General features: G+C 38.8%; 1 protein-coding gene and 1 long non-coding RNA gene across 3 annotated transcripts in view; one reads left to right on the top strand and one right to left on the bottom strand.

The window, feature by feature from the left end:
• zgc:77486 (uncharacterized protein LOC405808 homolog) overlaps positions 1 to 23,895 on the bottom strand; it is a 31,349-nt gene extending 7,454 nt beyond the window's left edge. Inside the window, exons 1-4 of one of the 2 annotated variants that reach the window (XM_043721214.1) lie at positions 23,607 to 23,895; positions 7,952 to 8,130; positions 1,034 to 1,154; positions 23 to 123 (exon numbers count right to left, since the gene is read on the bottom strand). In XM_043721214.1, coding sequence (XP_043577149.1) covers positions 23 to 123; positions 1,034 to 1,154; positions 7,952 to 8,130; positions 23,607 to 23,713 — 508 coding nt within the window. In that variant the 5' untranslated portion in view covers positions 23,714 to 23,895. Of the gene's footprint in view, positions 1 to 22; positions 124 to 1,033; positions 1,155 to 7,951; positions 8,131 to 23,030; positions 23,140 to 23,606 lie in introns of those variants that run through there. The other variant, XM_043721215.1, reaches the window with a different exon arrangement.
• Positions 23,280 to 23,996, top strand: part of LOC122565341 — an 8,962-nt gene continuing 8,245 nt past the window's right edge. Inside the window, exon 1 of the long non-coding RNA XR_006316135.1 lies at positions 23,280 to 23,583. This is a non-coding gene — a long non-coding RNA (uncharacterized LOC122565341). The remainder of the gene's footprint in view (positions 23,584 to 23,996) is intronic.

Below are 23,996 nucleotides of genomic sequence, written 5' to 3'. Positions count from 1 at the left end.
ATCTTGGAGGACATAAACCAACCTGGTCCTGTGACAACTTCAGCTTTTAGAGCACCCTCAGTTTCAGTGCTTGATTCATCTTGAGAGATGCTCATTGCAGTCATCTGCTGTGTTACTGGAGTGCTAGAAGAGAAGTATGGCATTTTTTGTAAAAAAAAAAGTTAAAGAGTAAGTAAATTATATATTAACATTTATAGATCATAAGTAACGAGCTTTTCTTTTACTCCTGGAATATGGACGTCACTGGCAAGGCCCCAATGGTCCTTGAACACATCAGCTTGCTAAGCCACTTTAGAGAGCAATTAAGTGTCAACCACATTACTGTGGATCTTGAGTTGCTTGTAAGGACACCAGGTCACGTGAGAATGAGATTTCATTCCTTTAAGATCATTGCTGAAGCAGATGGATCTTTAATGACAATGATAGTAATGGCAATTGCCATTGAAATTTCAAAGCATTTCCAACGCATTAGTCTGGACCTCTGGATTATCAGAATTAAGTTAACATCTTCCCTAATACTATCCTTCATGGCAGTCATTTTATGAAAATCCTCAAATCTGAGATTAGGTTACTCCACTTCTTTATCCTTTAGATTTTCATGTGTAAAGTTTTTAAAATTTTCTTTTCATAAAATACACCAGGAACAATGGAGGAACTAGAATATAAATATGAAGCACACCAAGGAAAGGTAAGTTTGAAACCTAATCCATTCATTCAATAACTGCATTAGATTAAACTTTAACCAGCACATAACTGGCCCATGCTGAGAAGAACCATGGTTTGGTTCACAGCCCGTATGCAGACACAGCCTAGAACCCTGTAGCTAGCTAAAGTAAGCAGCTATAGTTCAAGCTGAGAGATAGGATATCTAAGCTAAGAGGTGCTGTAGTGTTAACTGCAAAATCATATTCCAACACCAGTAACTATCTTCAGGCAGGGACTCAGAACTGGAGTGATTAAAACAAAACTTCTAGAATTGTCACATTCTTGTTCCAATCTAGTCCGACTCTATCCTCACGAACAGTAGACATACCTAGTTTTGGCCGATGTAGCATTCACAGAAGCTTCTGCAGACATTTCGGGGTTTGTTTCCGTGCACTGAACAGGGATGGACTCTGTACTTGAACTGTTGTTACTACTGACCACACTAGCTGCTGTTGGGCAAAAGAATTAATGCAAACTCATTCAAAACTCAGACACACAGAAAATTTCTAAAATAATTCCACCACTGCATTTAGTCATTTTTAAGAATGTAATATTGTGATTTAAGTTCTAGTGGTTACATCGCAGTTAATACAAAATTCTCTTTTTTTTGTCAATTCTTATTTGATTTTTTCTTTTTGGTGGAACTTGAACCAGAATAAGAAACATGACAAAAATGATTAAAGAAGATTACATGTGTATCTTACCCTTGCTCATGCAGGGAGCATAAGCAACTCTACATCCTGAAGGGATACAACAAAAACAATTACTGAATTTCTATTACACCCAGGCAAACCTACACTACAATTTGACATTTATTTCTTCCCTCCCAACATACTAAATCTAAAAGTGAAAGTTACTACATCTTAACTTTTAACACTTGAAACTTTTAAAAATTATCGAGGTAAAAACAATGACTGCAGATGCTGGAAACCAGATTCTGGATTAGTGGTGCTGGAAGAGCACAGCAGTTCAGGCAGCATCCAAAGAGCTTCGAAATCGACGTTTCAGGCAAAAGCCCTTATTCCTTTTAAAAATTATGCCCATTAATATACAAGTCTCTTTCAATGAAATGAATTCATCCAGAGAGTTATTAGTCATACAGACTCAAAAGATCCTGTTTTGACTAAAAGCAGGTGCCAAGTTAATATACGTAACATGAGGAATGTGACAATTGTAATTGTTTTTCTTGTTTTGTCCAGAAGGACCAAAGTAGCCAGGATGACTTCTGATTAACATCTTGCCATCTCTGCTGAAAATGCCACATGCATACATGTTGGGGCAAAAACAGGACTTGATGTGGCCAATATACTTTGCATCTTTCTTCCCTTACCAAGCAGTCAAAAAGCTTGTTAAATACAGTCTTATCTTACCAAGTGTCACTGTCTTCAGAAAGAAATAAGGAAACTGACAAGAAAAAAAAATGCATTAACAGAGAATGCTTTAGCCTTATGAAGTAGCGTTCCTCAATTAATGTGCATGTCACAGCCTTTAAGTGAAACCCATTGTTATTAGGAAATGCAAAGATAGAATCAAAATCCAGTTAATTATGAGGGAGAGAGATATGGTCTAAAATGCAGAGAGATATAAATTCCTGATTAAATGAGTCTATTACTTGTACACTGAATCTACAATAGGGCTTGTTGAGCAGCCTGCAAAGCTAACATCAACTCTTTTCCACGTGTACAAATGTACTCCAACTTCATAGTTAAAAGAACTGTCTCAAGGCTGATCAAAAATTGAATTAATTTCTTGCTCATTTAAAGAAACTGAAATAACCTTGCTGCAATCATCCAATGACAAGAATCCTTTTATCATGAATCTACACATCACAACTATTTAGGTGACAGACAGACAGACAAGCTTTGTAACCATGTTGTGTGTGTTTTGGTGGAAGATGATAACCTTTCAAAATAGCATTCGGTATTTCTTAAAATAATTAAATACATGTTGGCTTCTGAAAATTATGAGAATTTACAGAATAGACACCAGTTCTGCCACACTTCAGACCAGCTTCACTTCCAAATATTAATTTTGAATACATTATGAGGATGTCATAAAGTCTCAATTATCTTGCTGTATTCCACAAAACAAGTGTCATATGCTGCAGAGATCTCAAAGTATATATCTGCCACTTGCATAAGAAATAGGAATGTTATTCAGCCCCTTAAGCCTGTTGCACAATTCAATAGGATCATGGCTGATCAGACACTCCTCACATCTATTTTCCTGCCCTTTCCCCATGTGCTCGATTCCTCTACTATCATGAATCAATCTCAGTCTTGAATATAAATAAGGACTTCAACTCCACAGCTCTGTGGGGCAAGGAGTTCGAAAGACCCTTACCCTCAAGAAATTCATCTCTTTCTTAAATTCATGCCTTTAATTCTGAGACAATGCCCTCTGGTCCTTGATTCTCCCATGAGGGGGGAAAAACTCTTAGCATTTATTCTGTCGAACTTCTTAAGAATTCTATACATTTCAATGAGATCACCTTATTCTTCTAAACTCCAGAGAGTAGATTCCCAACCTGTTTAACCTTTGTACATAAGACATTCCCTCCAGACCAGGGATCATCCTCGTGAACCTACATTAAATTGTCTCCAATCAAATGATATCATTCCTCAAATAACGGAATCAAAATTGCTCTCAATACTCCAGATGTGATCTCACCAGCACCTCATTCATTAAGACTTCTCTACTCAAACTCCAATCTCTTTGAAATAAGGGCCAAGATTCCTTAGCCTTCTTGATTACCTGTTGCACTTTCAAGCTACTTTTGTGTTTTATGCACAAGTACTCTCAAGGCCCTTTGTGTCACTTCATTCTGCAGTTTATCTCTACTTGAATATTGTCCTTTTGTTCTCCCTTCCAGAATGGAAAACTTCACATTCTGGCACATTGTACTCATTGATAGAAGGGGAAGTGACACTTTTGATTCGGGATAACATTACAGCTGTACCTAGGGAGGATATTCCAGGGAGTGCACCCAGTGAAGTTATTTGGGTGGAACTGAGAAATAAGAAAGGGATGATCACCTTAATTGAATTGTACTATAGACCCTGCAATAGTCAATGGGAAATTGAGAAGCAAATTTGTAAGGAGATCTCATTTTTGTAAGAATATGAGTGTTGTAATGGTAGGGGATTTTAATTTTCCAGACATAGACTGGGACTGTTATAATGTTGAGGGTTTGATTGGAGAGGAATTTGTTAAGTGCACAGAAGAAAATTTTCTGACTCAGTGTGTGGATGTAAGCCACTAGAGAAGGAGCAAAACTTTACCTTCTCTTGGGAAAGAAGGCTGGACAAGTGACTCAGGTGACAAAGGGGGAGCACTTTGGGGGCAGTCATCATAATTCTATTAGTTTTAAAAGAGTTATGTAAAAGGATACACATGATCTAAAGTTCTAAATTTGATGAAGGCCAATTTTGACAGTATTAGGCAAGAACTTTCAAAAAAATTGGTTGGTGGCAGCTATTCGCAGGTAAAAAGGGATGGGCAAAAAATGGAATAATCAAAGTTCAGAGACAGCATGTTCTTGCTGATATGAAGGGCAAGGCTGGAAGTTGTAGGGAATTGTGAATGACTAGAGAAATTGAGGCTCTGGTCAAGAAAAAGGAGATGGCACCTATCATGCATAGACAGCTGAGATCGAACGAATCTTTCAGAGTACAAGGGCAATAGGTGTATACTCAACAGGAATATCAGGAGAGCAAAACAGGGACATGAGATCGTTTTGGCAAATAGGGTTAAGGGGAATCCAAAGAGATTCTACAAATACATTAAGGTTAAAAGAACTAGGGAGAAAACAGGGCCCCTTAAAGATCAACAAGGCCACCTATGTGCAGGACCACATGAGACAGGCAAGAGACTAAATGAATATTTGTCCACATCAATATTTATGTGGACAAGGGTATGGAAGCTACAGAACTTGGAGAAATAAATAGCAAAATACTGCAAGTGTCCATATTACAAAGACAATGGTGCTAGACATCTTAAAACAACAGGTGAATTACGGACCTGATCAGTTATATCCCAGAACTTTGTGGGAAGCTAGGGAAGTGATTGCTGCGCCCCTTGCTGAAATATTTATATTGTCAACAGCGACAAGTGCGTTGCCAGAAGACTGAAGGTTGGATAACATGGTGCCATTATTTAAGAAAGGGGGTAAGAAGTCAAAGAAATAGACTGGTGACCCTGACATCAACGATGGGTAGGTGGTTGGGATTCTGAGGAACAGTTTTGCCTGGAGTGTCGGAGGGGTAACCTTATAGAGGTTTACAAAATTATGAGGGACATGGATAGGTTAAACAGACAAAGCCTTTTCCCTGGGGTTGGGGAGTCCAGAACTAGAGGGCATAGGTTTAAGGGTGAGAGGGGAAAGATATAAGAGAGACCTAAGGGGCAACTTTTTCACATAGAGGTGGTACGTGTATGGAATGAGCTGCCAGAGGATGTGGTGGAGGCTGGTACAATTGCAACATTTAAGAGGCATTTGGATGGGTATATGAATAGGAAGGGTTTGGAGGGATATGGGCCGTGTGCTATCAGGTGGGACTAGATTGGGTTGGGACATCTGGTCGGCGTGGACGGGTTGGACCGAAGGGTCTGTTTCCATGCTGAAAATCTCTATGACTGGTTAGGGATAGTCAATGTGGCTTTGTGCATGGGAAATAATGTCTGACTAACTTGATTTAGTTTTTTGAAGTAGTGACAAAGATGATTAATGAAAGCAGAGCAGTGGATGTTGTCTATATGGACTTCAAGGCATTTGACAAGATTCTGCATTGTAGACTGGCTAGCAAGGTTAGATCACAGGGAGCTCTAGCCATTTGGATACAAAATTGACACAAAGGCACAAGGCAGAGGGTGGTGGTAGAAGTTTGCTTTTCATACCAGCAGTGTGCTGCAAAGATCAGTGCTGGGCCCACTGCTTTTTGTCATTTATATAAAAAGTGATTTGGATATGAATATAGGAAGTATGGTTAGGAAGTTTGCAGAAGATACCAAAATTGGTGGTGTAGTGGACAGCAAAGGGAGTACTTTGGAGTACAAAGGGAGCTTGATCAGATGTGCAAATGGAGTTTCATTTATATAAGTAGGAGGTGCTGCATGTTTTGTAAAATAAATCAGGTAGACAGGACTTATTCACTTAATGTAAGCTCCGGGGAAAGTTGTCAAACAGAAAGACCTTGGGGTGCAGGTTCATAGTTCATTGAAAGTTAAATCACAAATAGACAGGATAGAGAAGGCAGCAATTGGTATGCTGGCTTTTATTAGTCAGCTCATCAAGTATAGGGTTTGGGAGGTCATGATGTGACTGTACAGGACATTGCAATGTTCCAAAAATGGCCTAACCAATCAATTCTGGTTTCCCTGCTAAATGTACAGATCAAAATGCCATTTAAGTCTTGTACTAGACTCCACCACCACTTCTGGCAGCTCATTCTATACATGCATCTGTGTGAAAAAGTTGCCCCACGGTCACTTTTAAATCTTTCCCCTCTCACCCGAAACCTATGCCGTATAGTTTTGGACCTTCCTCCCCTGGGTATAAGACCTTGGCTTTTCACCCAATCTATGTCCCTCATGATTTTATAAACCTCTACAAGCCTCAGCCTCAAATGTTCCAGGGAAAATAGCCCCAGCCTATTCAACATCTCCCTATTAGCTCAAACATTCCAACCTTGGCAACATCCTTGTAAGTCTTTTCTGAACCCTTTCATGTTTCACAATATCCTTCATACCAAAGGGCCTGTTTCTGCACTGTACATCTCTCAGAATCTAAACTGCTTATATCCCTGTTGCAACCTGTCTTTCTGCCTTTGTGTCATCTGCAAATTTTGTCACGTACTTCCAAGTCATTAACATATATTGTAAACAGCTGAGGTCCCAACATTAATCCCTGTGGAACTCCATTGGTCACAGTTCACTAATCTGAAAAAGAACCCCTTGTGCCCATTAGCACTTTCCTACCCATTAACTGATCCCTATGTAAATATACTGTGGACTTCTCCTTTTTCCCCAATTATTTTTGCATTTTACGTAAAATGAAATGACACATTAAATGCTGTGAGCACTGCACTAGCTATGCTTCATCAGACTAACTTCCACACTGGTCATTCAGATCGAGAAAGCTAGACAGCTACAGCTGAATTCCAGCACAGCCTCAAAAGTATAGCAATCAACCTCTACTGCGAAGGCAGGGAACAAGAGAGAAACAGAGTCCAGCTACATGATGAGTACTTGGCAAGTGGAAACCAAATAGAGCAAGTTCCATCCAGAAAGATAGAGTGCTAAATTTCTAACCTTAGTTCAGGCATTTAAATGTTGACAAATTGAAAAAGAGTAGATACAAAAATCTGCTGGGAACAATAATTGCAAACCTTGGGTTTTATTGCTGTATGTCTTTACTCCACCCCAAACATGACAAATTCATAGCACATAAAAGCATACAAAGCAAAATATTTTTGGTCAAACTATACACAGCCAATTTGAATGCTCCAAAGCAAGTCTACTTATAGGTATTGCTTTAAACAATGTATTATGCCAATTACACTCAATATTCACCATATGGTTCAGGCCTTGAAATCAGTTTAAAAAAAACAGATTAATGAACTAATTTGTCCCTCCACAAGTCAGCATAGTTAGGGTAAGTATAAAGGCACATTTTTTGCAGGGAAACAAATAGCACTCACTTTTCATTAGATTCACCCCATTTTGGGTGAATGTTTTTTTAAAATGTGGAGAGTTGCTGAAAGTAGGCTGATATTGTAGTCAGAGAAACTGGGCACCTTAAATATGAAAGGAGGATAAGCAATGGTGTGTTTATCTCCTTAAAAAAAAAGGAGAAAAGGGAAAAAAATTGAACAAAAATTTGGGTGACAAAGAAAATGTATAAGAAAAATAATTTTAAAATCACACAGCAACAACTTTAATCTCACACCATTCAATGCATTTCAGTGATAAAGCAGAGAAAAATACTGTTTCCAAAGAGCTAGTAGCACACTGACAGATCTTGGAAAACATTTGAATTCTCATGTTTAACCTCAACTGCTCTTGCCCAATGTTTCTGTAGTCATCTTAAAAGTGTCATCATTATTTGGCAGAAAATTATATGTCTATATATTTTTCTCCTTGGTTTACCACAAATGCATAAAGGAAAATTACCTGAAAAAGCAGAACTTTCCCCATCCTATCTGGGGAAGTTTCTCATGGTGTTCCATGTTGAACCTTCCTGACTCACCTGGTGGGCTCATCCTTCCACTGTTCTGCTGTCTCTGTAGATACTCCTTGTAGCAAACTGAACACATCCCATTGGTTCGAGGGTTGCCATAGAAACCACAGCCAGTGGTACACAGCATGGGGACCTGTGTTTGATTGGTCTCCTGGGCCATCCTGTTTGAGATATACCCACTGTACAATCTGTAATTAGACAGAAGAGGTCAAACAGATTGCAAGAGCAGCACACGACAAAAAACATTAGAACTACACTTCATTTTTACCATCCAATATCAGATTTCTAATATGGTGACCTCCCTTGGGATGAAACAATTCTCCTCAGAAGCATACAGAAATTCTATTCAAGAAAGTTTGTGAAACCTACACTAAGTCATTTTACCAATATGAAAAAGAGAAATCAATCTCTTCTTTCTCATTTTGCTCAATCAGCAAGTGCCACTTGAATAATTAGGAAAGCTAATTTGGGATTACTGGCCTGAATTAATCCTAGCAATGTTGAAATTTATGGGCATGGATTTTTTTGTTTTTTAAAAAATACAGCATATGTAATTTCATTTTGACACTATTGCCTATCTCCTTTTCAGATGGACTCAAGGACAAGCCTTTCTCATTATGACTGGAATTTTTAAAATGTTTAAACACTTTAAAAACAAGGACCTGCTGGTGAAATAGTGTCAGTAAAAACTGCTCTCTTGCAACAAAACATCTTTAACAGATCAAGTCAGTCAGTCACAAAATCTTACTTGCTGTAAAAAGTTCCAAATTGAATCACCAATGTGTTCCATTTAAAATTCAAGTCTCAGTCAAAATCCAATTTAAATTGCTCACATCCAAAACCATAAAATCAAAATACTCAAAGTTCATTCATTTGGTCACTGGGGAAATTAACCACAGTGCTGCACTGAGCAATAGAGATGACCAAAATTCAAGATTTAACCATTAATCTGCACCAAATCAACTCTTCTCAACTGAGGCCAGTAAGGTATAAAGTTTCTGTTCACAATTGCCAACTGGTGATTCCTGTTGGTGGTCAATGTCAAAAGTCTCATGGTATCAGATTACAGACCCACAGGTTTATTTGAAATTTTAAGCTTTCAGAGCTTTGCTCCTTCTTCAGGCATCTAGTGAGAGGATATATCGGATTCAAAATTTATAAGTAAAAGATCAAAGGATCATACAACTGATGTGAATACATTGAACAACCTGTTTGTGGTGTTGGAGAGATCAGAGCAGTACCAACAGAAAGAAAACACATGGGCAAGCAGAAAGATAACCCTACAGGGAGAAAAAAAAGAGGGAGAGAAGAGACCCCCAAGGCAAAACTAAAATGGGCAAGGAACATCTGGTAGTTGCTAAGTTTTTATTTTATATGCAGTTTGAAAGATTTCAGAATGAAGTGACAAAAATGTTAAAATATGCATTAACAGTAGCTTTATATTTAGGTGGTCACTTGGCAATTGTCAGAACATGAGCATCTATCACAACAGCATCACAGTTGTGCAACACACAATCCAATGCGCTCTGGACAAAAGTATGCATTAGGGGATGTGTTGCCAAAATGACAGTCACACTAACTTGCATCAATTCACTTCCAAATGTCTTATTGCAGTTGATACATTATCTTTAATATTGGAAAAGTTCTTCAAAAACATCACATGGGCTATTTTACTCCTGCTAAGCTTCATAGTTCTAAGTAAAACCAGTCAAACCAAGTAATAGTATTCAGCGTAGACTGTGCCCAACCTTAATGTTGAGACAATCCCAGAATTACACATGAAATCCTTGAAACACAAATTTACTTCCCATAGATACAGCATTTACAAAAGGTTTAAAATTTACTCCATCCCAAAGCTCTGCACTAAGAACCCTCTTTCTCCAAAAAAAGGGTCAAATTGCTCCCTATTTTGACAACTAACTTACATTTCTCTAAGATGGAAACTTGATCGATTCCATGGTGATTACCACCCTTATCTTTCCTCTCAAGAGGATGAGCTGCAACCAGTCAACAGAAATCCCAGACTCTCCATTGACCTGAAAACTCCCCGTCAAAGCAGGCTCGTGTAATTTACACCTCTTGGTCAACACGTATTTCTCAACCAACATAGTTAAGTAATTATCTATCGACTTACTGTTTGTGGGGTTCTTATATTCACACTGACAAGTCACATGTCTCCTTGACCTGTGACTAAATTTTCCATTTAAATACAAGAAACTGTCATCTCTCAGTTCAGAAGGCTTTCATTATTTCAATTTACCTAACACAGTCTCCTCCACTGTTCTATTAAGCTGCTTATTTGAAGTAATAGAGAAGGAATTTTCTTAGCAAAAACAACTTGCTTTGAATTAACAGTTGGCTGGACCACATTACTTGTCTATGGTCCTTTTTAATTAGATTGTGAACATCAGAAACAAAGGCGTTCATATGGCTGGTTTTGAGAAAGGTTGCACACAAATATAAGCTTAGAATAAACAACAGACAGAGAGATTAATTACCAAACTAGAGGGAGACATGCAGACAGACAATTGGTGGTGGTTTAACCAGAGGGTCACCACACCTTGGGTGAGGGGAGGGGTTGGGAAGGACAGTCCTTCATGGCAACCTTAGCAGGTGCTGGAATTGCACTGCAAACCCACCAACCGGCAAACACAGTAGTTGCCATTTGCTCAGTTGGCTTAACCAGGGTTAAACAATAGTGTAAGTTATAGTGGTCTGAACATTATTCCTACAGTCCTTCAATCAGATTTGGAAATAAAATACAAAACTAGATCTGTAACAACCACAGAAAGAATTCATTGTGTGCTAGATTTCACAGTACCAGTAAAAGAAAGCATTCAAATGTTTGCTGTTACTGGATGTTAAAGAAGCCCCACAACTAAAGAATGCAAAAACCAAAAGGCTGAAAGGTGGTGGCAAACAGAAATATTAGAGGCTATTACTAAGAGTTCACTGCTTCAAATCAGCATTACGCTTAACTGATCACTACTAATTTATACATTAAAACATTATACCTGTTACTTTCACGTATAAGAAGCTTTCCCTCAGTTCAAACATATTGAGGCCCAGACAGGAAAAGATCGGTTAAACATTTAAGAGATGTTCCAAAAACATGAAAACTCTTTAAAAGTTTGACAAAGTGAAATCCAGAACTTAAAAGATTTGTGATTAAAACCTTTTAAACATCTCACCAAAGCAACCCTATGTTGTAAAGATTTCAACACTGGATAGTGTTACATCATTAAAAAATTTAAACAAGCTGGAATTTTAACTTCTAGTAGCAGCCTGTTTTATGTATTTCTGTGATGCAGCGACTGCAAGCCAGCTTTGCTCATAGCTGCCTGCAGTTTCAGTCCATGTTACTGTTGCTAGTCCTTTGTGCAGCCATTGCTGGGACAGAATCTTGCAGGTTTGCGTATAAAGTCATAGAGATATACAGCATGGAAATAGACCCTTTCACCCAATTCATCTACTCCCATTTCCCAGCATTTGGCCCATATCCCTGCATACCTTCTACTTCAGTGGTGAATGACATCTGGCTCAATCGCAAAATCAAAAAGGTATAAAGAATTACTTTACTCTTAAATGTTGACAATTGACATTCTATAAATCTGCAAGTGTTTGCTCTTCTCCTGTTGGACTGTGCGCTTTCCCATATTCCCCTCTTCTTTCTTGACAGCATCTCTGATCTGAGCTTCCATCTAAAGGCATATTGGTACATCACCTCATGCACTGTCCTCCCTGTTACACCAGGCAAGAATCAATTATAGCAAATGTTGATGATGATAGCCGATGTTATTACTGGACAAGTGAGATCCCAGACTAATGTCAGCCTGATTTTTGTTTTGGTTTTAACAAGGTGAAACACAAAGACTCAAGTTTAAGAATAGGTTATTTGTTATAATGAGTTATTTTAAGATAAATAGAATAAATTAAACTAGTTACATTGTCATTAAGTTGAAGGTGTTTAGTGTACCTTAAAGTGAGAGAGAATGCTGTTCTGAACTGAGAGCTTCCAAGCACCTGTGTATATGACTCGATGGCAGTCCCAGAGTGTACTGGAAAATCAACAATATGTAACATTTGGCTGTGAAATTCATACTTGCGTTGGTTGCTGTTTTGACAACAATTTTAATTTAACCAATTTAAATCGTGCTCCAGGATACTAAAACCCAATAGAGTTTGAATTTATTGTTTTGCTAACATCAAACCAATGAGATGATCAGATGTTGGAGATATAAAAATGCAGACATTTTGAAAATTCGAGCACGAGCAACTGCCATCAAGAGACTCAAGAAATTAGGAAACTCTATCAAAAGGTACCTTTTCACAGTAAAGAGAAAGACAACGACCCAGAGAGATTTTCAGCCAGAAGACAACAGATACTGTGTGGTTTTGAAATTAAGTTAATATAATTTTAATAAAGTATCTACTTGGAACAGCATACTGCTATAGAGGTGGAGGCAGGTAATAAGCAGAGAAGAGAAAGGGGGGGCTTAGAGTTGTGAATAGTTGTTTAAAGTTCACTTTCAGGAATTAAAGAATAAATTGATATTTTTTAAATAGTGAAATTTGGGAGTTCTCAGTCACTCATTTAACAGATTACAAGGCAAGGTGAGCTTTTCTGGGTGGTTGGTGTAATTAACAGAAGGGTGCACTACAATGTCATTACAACATTTAAAACACATTAAACGATTTTATAAAACAGTATGAAAATCCAAATAATCCCAATAGCATCTCATTACAGTACTGAGAATTCCCTCTTCTATTCCACAGAACTGGGGCTTCAGTTGTCATGAGAATCTGATAGCCTCTTCCTTGATTTGGCATATAACAGAGCTTCAACTTCATAGAATCCTTTCTAAGGTTTTAACCAAACGTTTTGGATTTTGAAATTTTAAAACTAAAACACTTAGGTTACCTTGCTCTTAAATTGTCTTAAACTACTGCACTCTCTCAGGGGCAAGTATTTTACACATTCAGCTTGTGCCAAGACTGAAAATGCTTCCTCTCCATAATCAACAACATTCAGGCAACACTTTTTCATGTGTACCATCAGTGCTCCAAGACAGCCCACTATATTCAGGTTACAACCAAAATGTCGGCTTCTCCACGTTCTGATGTTGCCTGGCTTGCTGTGTTCTTCTAGCTTCCTGCCTGTCGACTTTGGATTCCAGCATCTGCAGTTTTCTGGTCACTATATGTGAAGGCAACTTGGGATTTGCCTGCAAGGCTTGTACCCAAATCAAAGAAGCTCTCAACTAAAGTCAGTATCCTCAAAGGCAGTATCAAAATCAAATGAACTGCAGTTATTATCTGGTAAAACAAATTTTACTACTGCCTTTAAAATTCACTGAGAATCTGATAGCTCCCTTTCTTTCTCGTGCGCTCGAGAGAGAGAAGCATAGAATCAGTGACAGCAATTTCTGAAATTCCACATTTCACTGCATGTGAAGACTCTAGAAATAGTTGTCAGCGTACTGACAAACATTGGCAGCTTCCTTATTGTTACTACCACAAAATTTGGACCAAAATGTAGAGATAAAGTCTAGAATTCTAAAGTTAGAACTCAGTGGTTTTTGAAAATACTTCACTTGACAGATGTAGTCACTGTGACTTACAGTACCACCAAACACATCTTAAACGACACAGGCTATCAAGTTCAGTCTTTGGGATATCAATTATACTCAGTCAAGAAATTTAAATGAGTCAATATTAGGTATGGACTGGGCACTATCTACAGTTCTGGAAAATAACATTTTGGCATTTCTCATGCAATTCAAAATTGTTCTCTCTCCCACGTAACTGATTGTGAAATACCAAGTACCAAGCAATTGTTTTCCTTTCAAGGTTAGATTGCAGGAGAAGAGCTTAAACATGGGAGGAGAAAGAAAGGAATTTACTGTGCTCAAAAGGACATACTGGTCTGTGCCAATCTTTATAGAACTATCAAATCTGCGAGAATTTCAGGACTCATTTTGAAGGCTGAAATACCACCTTACCCCAAAAATATTAACTTGTGCATTGGCTGATTGCCCAAAACATTTCAATCATTTTTTTGAAATGTAGGCAAATGCTGCCAATTTGTAAACAGCAGAATTCAGATATTAAACAAAAGTAATTCACAAGTTATGCAATTTGAATGAACAGTGATTGTAACTGCTGTATTCTTTTAATAATGTCAAAAGATATTTTTCATAACTGTACTAGCTTAGTACTGAGGGAGTGCTGCATTTTGTGTGGTCAAGTCCGGAATTGGGAAATTGAGCTTTCATTGTCAAATTATGAGGCAAACGTGCTATTATCACACAAATTCATATGGAAAAAAATTCTAATTCTTTGTTTTCTAATATGGTAGCACATGAACAGCCAGCAGTCCACTGGACAATTCCCACTGGTTGTGCCAAGAGATAGACTTTAAAAATCCCTGTACCTTGGCAGATGAGGAGGGTGGAGGAAAAGAAATGTCTAACGACACATTTATCTCTTTCCAGCACATAGTATCATAAAGTACACAAACATATTTAACTGCTTACATTGAAGTCAATGAAGTGTAACTAATCAGTTACTGTACTTCCTACTTACATCCAGAATCTTCACATCTCTGTTTAAATTAAAAGTGAGATTAATTAAACATTCAGAGATTTGGCTGAAGTAATGACTGACTTTTTTCAGTAAATATGATCTTAAAACCACTTTAGAGTCTGTGCGAAGGTTTGAGCTGAAAGGTTAACCCCGTCTTTCTCTTTCCTGAGAATGCCTGATCTGCTTAATACAAATAAATTACTTTTTTCTACATACATTAGAAAAAGAAACTAAATTAGAAAATAATAGTAAATTTGCTCATTTTGCAGAGTTTGGTATTCGTCCCATAAGTCTGAAGGTAAGGATCATGTGTCAGACTGGCAAGAGGCCAATGACTCAACAATTCTTTTCAAATACAGAATTTAAATTCACTCACTCATTTAAAAGCACATTTGATTGATGTAGAAAATGCAGCCCAACATTTGTATTTCTTACTCAAGATCAATAAGAACAAAATAGGGATGATAGATACACACTTTGACAGAAAAGGAAAAGTCTTCAGTATTTAAGTGGCAAGATGTCCAGAAGTGTTCAATTTCAAAAGGGCTGGGTGTCCTTGCTCACGGGTCAAGGAGTTAACATGCAGTTACATCTTGTAATTAAAAAGGTAAATAGGATGGCAACTGTTATTACAAGAGGATTTGAGTACAGGAGTAAAGATGTCTCACTACACTTATGCAGTGGCTTGGTGAAACCACACTGGAGTAGAGTGGTCAATTTTGTTTTTTTTCCTCTAAGGAAAGATATACTTGCATAGAAGAAGGTCAAAGGTTCAAACTAATTCCTAACATGCAGGGATTGTCCGGTGAGGAAATACTAAATTGACTGTGCCTTATTCTCTGAAGTTCAAAACAATGAGATGAAGTGCTACACAAATGAGTTTTGGTAATTTTGAGTTCTGAACTGACATATGTGGGCAACATATTCCACAATACAACTACTCCCTCAAACCAATTTAAAGAGATGAAATCAGTTGCTCTAAGAATTGAGAAAATAACTTCCAACGTATTGTTCTCTTTACAGAACAAATAGTTTTATTCTATACCCAGCTGAAGCCCTAAATTTGACTTGATCCATAAACTGACTTCAGGTGCTCTTCAGGAGAAAGCGAGGACTGCAGATGCTGGAGATCAGAGTCAAGAGTATGGTGTGGAAAAGCGCAGATCAGGCAGCATTCAAGGAGCAAGCGAATTGACGTTTTGGGCATAAGCCCCTCAACAGTTTCCTGATGAAGGGCTTATGCCCGAAATGTCGATTCTCCTGTTCCTCAGATGCACCTGACCTGCTGTGCTTTTCCAGCACCAGACTCTCTACTCAGGTGTTCTTTGGTCAATATTAAGAAAAATTCAAAGATGAACAAAGCATCTTGTTATTTGGTTGTCGCACCATCAGTAATAATTGCTGAATTTCTTAGATGTGCTTACACTCTGACAAGTACTCCAGATACAGATTAATTAACTGGAAGGACATGTTCTACCCTTCTCCAGTGTTGCAATTTCTTTCAGTTTATTCATATCAACAGATACAGTTTTGCAAAATGAAGCTCTTGAAAAAGTTTCACTATGAACTATCATATTTGACATAATTCCTTACAGTTAAACCTCACGATAATTAAAGTGAAGGTTCAAACGAGATTATAGAAATTACAGCATTTGAGAGTTGGGATAAGTTGTTATTGTCTGTGGGTTTAATACCATTTTCCCAACATCCCATTTAGTTTACAGTATTCCCTATTAGCAAGATTTTACAGGGTGACCCTGGAAAACTTTCACAATTAGGGCACAAACTATAGCAATGCATTGATTGTAGTCACACATATGGAGTTTGCCTCCAGCAGGTTCACCTCAATTTTGCCAAACAAGCAAGTTCTTTGCTCAGGATTCAAATGTGCATAATTGCTTTAAAAGTTATATTTGCAGAGTTACTCAAAAAGTACAGTTGTTATTGCCAATCTGTAAAATAAATAAAACATAGTAAACAGGAAAGATAAGATTACAGCTGTGCTGAGGGAGGATATTCCCGGAAATACATCCAGGGAAGTTATTTGGGTGGAACTGAGAAATATCAAAGGGATGACCACCTTATTGGGATTGTATTATTGATCCCCTAATAGTCAGAGGGAAATTGAGAAACAGATTTTTAAGGAGATCTCAGTTATCTGCAAGAATAATAGGGTGATTATGATAGGGGATTTTAACTTTCCAAACATCGACTGGGACTGCCATAGTGTTAAAGGTTTAGATGGAGAAGAATTTCTGAACTGTGTACAAGACAATTTTCTGATTCAGTATGTGGATGTACCTACTAGAGAAGGTGCAAAACTTGACCTACTCTTGGGAAATAAGGGCAGGTGACTGAGGTGTCAGTGGGGGAGGACTTTGGGGGCCAGCGACCATAATTCTATTCATTTTAAAACAGTGATGGAAAAGAATAGACCAGATCTAAAAACTGAAGTTGTAAAGTGGAGGAAGGCTAATTTTGATGGTATTAGACAAGAACTTGCAAAAGCTGATCAGGGGCAGATGCTCACAGGTAAAGGGACAGCCGGAAAATGGAAAGCCTTCAGAAATTAGATACTGAAAGTCCAGAGACAGCATATTCCTGTTAGGGTGAAAGAAAAGACTGGTAGGTGTAGGGAATGCTGGATGACTAAAGAAATTGAGGGTTTGGTCAAGAAAAAGGAGGAAGCGTATGTCGGGTATAGACAAAATAGATCGAGTGAATCCTGAGCAGAGTATAAAGGCAGTAGGAGTATACAAAAGAGGGAAATCAGGAGGGCAAAATGGGGAAATGAGATAACTCTATTTGCCAAAGCTAAGGGGAATCCAAAGGGTTTTTACAAATATATTAAGGACAAAAGGGTAACTAGGGAGCGAATAGGGCCCCTGAAGATCAGCAAGGCAGCCTTTGTGTGGAGCCGTAGAAAATAGGAGAGATACTAAACAAGTATTGTGCAGTGTTTACTGTGGAAAAGGTCATGCAAGATATAGAATGTAGGTGACATCTTGAAAAATGCCCATAACACAGAGGAGGAAGTACTGAATGCCTTGCAATGCATAAAAGTGGATAAATCCCCAGGACCTGATCAGGGGTACCCTAGACCTCTGTGGGAGGCTAGGGGAGAAACTGCTGGGCCTCTTACTGAAATATCTGTATAATCGATAGTCACAGGTGAGGTGCCTGGAACACTGGAGGTTGGCTAACGTGGTGCCATTATTTCAGGAAGGTGGCAAGACAAGCCAGGGAACTATAGACCAGTGAGCCCCACATCAGTGGTGGGCAAGTTGTTGGAAGGAATCCTGAGGGACAGGATGTACGTGTATTTGGAAAGGCAAGGACTGATTAGGGATAGTCAACATGGCTTTGTGTCTCACAAACTTGATTGAGTTTTTCGAAGTAGTAACAAAGAGGATTGATGAGGGCAGAACAGTAGATGTGATTATTATAGATTTCAGTGTTCGACAAGGTTCCCCATAGCAGACTGGTGAGCAAAGTTAGATCTCACGGAATACAGGGAGAACTAGCCATTCGGATACAGAACTGGCTCAAAGGTAGAAGACAGAGGGTGAAGATGGAGGGTTGTTTTTCAGACTGGAGGCCTGTGACCAGTGGAGAGCCACAAGGATCAGTGCTGGGTCCACTTCTTTTCGTCATTTATGTAAATGATTTGGATGTGAACATGAGATACAGTTAGTAAGTTTGCAGATGACACCAAAATTGGAGGTCCAGTGGACAGCAAAGAAGGTTACCTCAGATTACAATGGGATCTTGACCAGATGGGCCAATGGGCTGAGAAGTGGCAGATGGAGTTTAATTTAGATAAATGCAAGGTGCTGCATTTTAGGAAAGCAAATTATACACTTAATGGTAAGGTCCTAGGGAGTGTTGCTGAACAAAGTGCAGGTTCATAGCTCCTTGAAAGTGGAGTCGCAGGTAGATAAGATAGTGAGGCAGGCGCTTGGTATGCTTTCCTTTATTGGTCAGAATATGGAGTACAGGAGGTGAGAGGTCATGATGCAGCCATACAGGACATTGGTTAGGCCACTGTTGGAATAGTGCGCGCAATTCTGGTTTCCTTCCTATCAGAAAGATGTTGTGAAACTTGAAAGGGTTCAGAAAAGATTTACAAGGATGTTGCCAGGGTTGGATTTGAGCTATAGGGAGAGGCTGAACAGGCTGGGGCTGTTTTCCCTGGAGCGTCGGAGGCTGAGGGGTGACCTTACAGATGCTTACAAAAATTATGAGGGGCATGGATAGGATAAATACACAAAGTCTTTTCCCTGGGGTGTGGCAGTCCAGAACTAGAGGGCATAGATTTCGGGTGAGAGGGGAAAGATATAAAAGAGACCTAAGGGGCAACTTTTTCACGAGAGGGTGGGGCATGTATGGAGTGAGCTGCCAGAGGAAATGGTGCAGGCTGGTACAATTGCAACATTTAAGAGGCATTTGGATGAGTATATGGACAGAAAGGGTTTGGAGGGATATGGGCCAGGTGGGACTAGATTGGGTTGGGTTATCTGGTCGGCATGGACGGGTTGGACCGAAGGGTCTGTTTCCATGCTGTACATCTCTTTGACTCTAAAAGACCCAACTTCTATAACAGAAGTTCAGTCTTAAGAAAAAAAAAGGAGCTGTGAGGCACAAACCAATTTGAAGCCAAAGATAGCTGCCCTCACCTCCCCCCCAAAAAAGTTAACAAATATTACCCTCTTTTTGTTTTACTAATTACATAATGTGCTGTTCAATGTGTTCCATTTCTGTTCAGCAGTAGCAATTTCAGCAAAAATGTGAAGACAAATAAAATAGAGACCCACAAGAGAAGTTGCTTTCTCCAGGCTTTAAGCAACACACTTACTTATGCTTTTCTCCTTTACAAGACTAAAAATGCCACCCCGAGCCTCCAAGTTAGTGACTATTATGATCTTCCAGCTTACTGGAAAATTTAGTAACCATCAAGCATGAACAATTTTACATATGGATGACAAGAGAGAGTAGATTTCATTAACCCAATGTAGGAATGTTGTATTATTAAAGGCAATGATAGCAATTAATTAGTACTTAAATTTGAACTTATTTATTTCTCCCATCTCAGATTTGCACTGCACAAATAACAACTAAAAATGTTGAAATACATGAAAACTGGTGGCAGAAACCCAATTGAGTACATCTTATCTTAAAAATGTGTTGCTGGAAAAGCACAGCAGGTCAGGCAGCATCAAAGGAGCAGGAGGATCGACATTTCAGGCATAAGCCTGATTCCTGAAGAAGGGCTTATGCCCGAAACGTCGATCCTACTGCTCCTTTGATGCTGCCTGACCTGCTGCGCTTTTCCAGCAAAACATTTTTAAGCTCTGATCTCCAGCATCTGCAGTCCTCACTTTCTCCTGAGTACATCTTATCTTTGGATTGAACGATCTGCCAACAATGACTGAAAAATATCCCTGAATATCATTTCACAAAATCAAACATTTTAAAAGGCAAATGCAAAGTAAAATTTCCAATTCAATGTATTTATATCAAACGTATTCAACATAAGGTCTGGAAAATTATTTAGTTTTAGAAATAATTTAAGTGCCAAAACTTTGGCTCAGTAACTTAGCCATTAATAACTTTGATATCAAATGAACACATCACACCATTTGTGAATGTTTAGTGGCTAGATATTTTGGGAATCCACATTTTCAACTCCGGCAATAACCAGATCCTATTCTGTGCAAAAGTCACTTGTAAGGGGCCTTAATGAAACTGAAAAGATCTCCCTTGATGCCTCTGTAATGAACATTATTATAAACGCAGATCATGGAAGATTCTAACTTGATAGTGCTCTGTACATCAGTGCCTCAAGGAAATAAAAAACGGATTCTTGTTTCTTGACTGCTACCCAAGTAATCCTGCTGGAATGCCAACTGCAGCTAATACTCGACAGCTTAAGGTGTGCCTGCCATAGCAGAACAGGATTTCTGCTACATAAAGAACTGCACAGTACGCTTCCACACTACCAAGGCGGGAATGGGAAAAAAATAATGTGGCAGCTTGTTCCCCACCAAACTCAAGCACAGAAATTACCAGGCAGCGAGGAAGATTATATGCTGAATTTGTATTTGAATTGGATGTGGTCAATACAGCAAACACATGCTTGAATATTTCAAGCTCAATACAAATCTCAAACTTGCTCAGACATAACACTTCATTTAAGAGCCAGTGCTTAGCAAAGCAATTTCTTATGTGCAAGTCGAAACTTTAGATAATTGCAAACTATGATTGTCAAAAGCCAATTTAAGCTTTGGACACTATCAAAACTATCCTTGTTTGGGATCGGTGGAACAAGACTTAATAGTTTTATTTATCGTTAGTCTTAGTATTATCAGTATACATGTCATTAAACTGGTTCTATCAGGAACCTACCATTTTATATGGTTTCCATGTCAAAAAGTTCTTTACACTACAATTCCTGTACTAAAAATAATTCTCTAACTTGCTCAAAAGTTTTACTATTTTGAAGAAGATACCACTAGCTAATTTGCATAAGAGACTGATTATAAGTATCTTGCTTGCCTGCCATGTTTAAAATGGTCACTGTGAAACAGACTGGTGTATTTGCCAAATTAAACAGCTCAAGACAATTTCCAGTTCAAATTTAAATGGGATTTATGAATCAGCTTTGACTTAAAATAAGCCATAATTTGCTTATTGTCAAACAGGTTAGGTTTCCTCTCAACACTGGAAAGACCATGTGATTTCATCACTGGGGTTTCAGTGAGTAATAACTGACAAAACATTTACATTATAGAGTATAGTATATACTACTAAGTAGGACACAGAACTTTTATTTAAAAATCCTCATCTATGTCTTGTTTCTCTTCAGCTCTGAACTCACCCAGCTACACATCCTTCTAAAATATCTATATTCTTTTCATTCTGTTCCCATGATTAACTGCACACACATCCCACCCAATCCTCCAAACAATTTTCATTACTCATTGTAGCTGCATCTTCAGCTGTCTAGGTTCTAAAACTGCCTATTTCCCTCCCTAATTCACTCCATTTGTTTAAAATGCTCCTTAAACATTTACTTCCTGGCCCAAACCTTTGCTTAACTAACACCTTGTTTTATATTAACTAACACCTTGTTTTATAACATCAAGGAAGCATTTTGTATATAAGTTAATGTTTAATCAAATTGTGTTCATTCAACTGTGGATTGATTCTACTAACAAAAGTTACCATTTCTTTTAAAGTCAAAAATAGAAAAATGTACACCATAGATGACGACTCCATCCATCTTGTGACAAGCAAAAAAGATACAATCTAATCCCATTTTCCAGCTCAAGGTTACAGCACTTAAAGTATTACATACCACAACCGCATATCAGAGTTTTTCTTTTAAAATGCAAAAAGGAATTCTGCTCAGCCACTTAGTCAGGATGTGAAATACCTTCAGGGTGAAATAATTTCTAAACTCCCCTATAATCCCGCAAATTACTTTTTAAACCTTTGCCCTGGTTATTGAGGGAATAGATCTTTTTACTCTATTTAGGTTATAATCATATGCACCTCAAGTAAATCTTCTTTAGTTCTAATTCTCACCACCCAAGCCTATTCAACCTTTCTTGGTCAATAAGACTCTCCAATGGTAGCAGTTGCAAACCTCATTTTTCCCTCTATAGTTCAATTAGACCCTTACTAATATTTAAAATAATTCTGATGACAGCAACCACTACTGGATCAGTAAGGATGTAGGTGTTTGATCAACTTTGCAGTGAATTGACCACACCACTAGTAGCCAGAATAGAGAATCATCCGCATCTATTTTCTTTTGGTGGATTAAGAAAAAGTTCAAGACATGAAATACTGTCAAATTAACACTTTACCAGGTGTGCTAAAGAATACACAGGAATTTTAACTAGTGATTTAATTAACCTCTCAGCCAGAATTATTCAGCGGTGTGGACATCAGAATTTGCATTTGGGACTGAAGAATTTGACAGTTGTGTTTACTTTTCATGACTGGCAGAAAAGGAAGCCTGAAACCTTAAGTACGACATGACAATAAACTCCTTTCAGGCTCCAAAATACTGCAAGTGTTAGATCTGGAAGTCTAATGCACAATTTAATGAAATCTCAACTCAACTGTCACTTAAATATTAAGTGAAGTCAACTTAATTCACATATCATTCATTTTAACATTGACTTTTTTTGTTTTTGAAATAATTGTAAGATTTTTCAGTTTAAAAAGTCAGTACAGTATTATGGCCAGGGTGAAGTTTCAAACTCAGATTGGCGGCCGTCAGTGAAATCGTTCGGTGCCAATATGAAAGAAAGAGTTGTTTTTTATCCCAAACTTTTAGTGGCTTACCAAAAAATTAAAGCAAATGCTTTCAAAGAAAGACGGACAGCAATAATCTGATCTAGTGATTGTGCTGCACCGAAACTTGAACAAAGTCGACATTTTTAAACATCGTTTAAAGAGGAGGGAAGAATTGAGAATAACCTCGTTGACATACCAATAGCGGTGCAGACAAAATAACGAAGACAATACTACTTTAAACCCTGGTGGGAACAAAGAACAAGGAAACACCATTAATGGGGAATGTCCAGAAAATGTCGCTCAGCTCCAGACACCAGCAGAACCTTGACTGACAGCGCGCTCAGCTAATCAGGCATCGCGCCTGGTGTAGTTCTCCAATCAGCGCAGCCGAGACGGGTGGAACTTCCGGCCCCCACAAGCAGCCAGTCCGAGCTGGTCTCATATCGCAGCCGCTTCCTGACCGGGGCCCGCCGCCAACTGCCAACCCCAGGCTTCGAGGCCCAAGTCTCGTCAGGATAACAGGCGGCTGGGCCACGCGACTCGGTTCTCTCAGTTTCCAGTGTGGTGTGGGAGAGGGGTGGGGGGAGAATGGCGGCCTGCCATTGGAAATAAGCCGGACTCTTTCACATGACATGGCGACAGGACGGGCAGCTTCAGCTGGAATGAGCCGGCGATACTTACACCCATACCTCAGGGAAGCCAACGGCTTCTCTGAGCTTCAATCGTGACTAGTCTAGGCCTTGAGTCGGGTAAGAAAGCCTGGTTTACCTACCGCTGAAACCAACAGACACGACTATCCCCTCTCGGTCGCTGAGACTGATTGTTCTCTGAGTCCGGCCTCCTCCAATCCCCCCCCTTCCCACTTTCCACAAAGCACATCTGACGTCACACGCACGGACTCATTGTGACGACGGTTTCGGTGATGTCATTTTACAGCCCCGCCTCTTTCTTCACCCACTGCCTTCCATTCCTCATACCTCCCATCCCTCATCCACTGCTTTCCATTCCTCATCCCTCTTCTCCTCCTCTTCCATCACCCACTGCCTTCCATTCCTCATCATTTCATCCCCCTCCTCCCTCACCCACCGCTTTCCATTCCTCATCCCCTCCTCTTCACCCTTATCCACTGCCTTTTATTCCTCATTCCCCTCTTCCTCCCTTA

Source organism: Chiloscyllium plagiosum, chromosome 31 (genome assembly GCF_004010195.1).
Source record: "Chiloscyllium plagiosum isolate BGI_BamShark_2017 chromosome 31, ASM401019v2, whole genome shotgun sequence".
Taxonomy (NCBI): Eukaryota; Metazoa; Chordata; class Chondrichthyes; order Orectolobiformes; family Hemiscylliidae; genus Chiloscyllium; species Chiloscyllium plagiosum.
The sequence above is the reverse complement of the archived record's forward strand: the minus strand, read 5'-3'. Positions and strand labels throughout refer to the sequence as shown.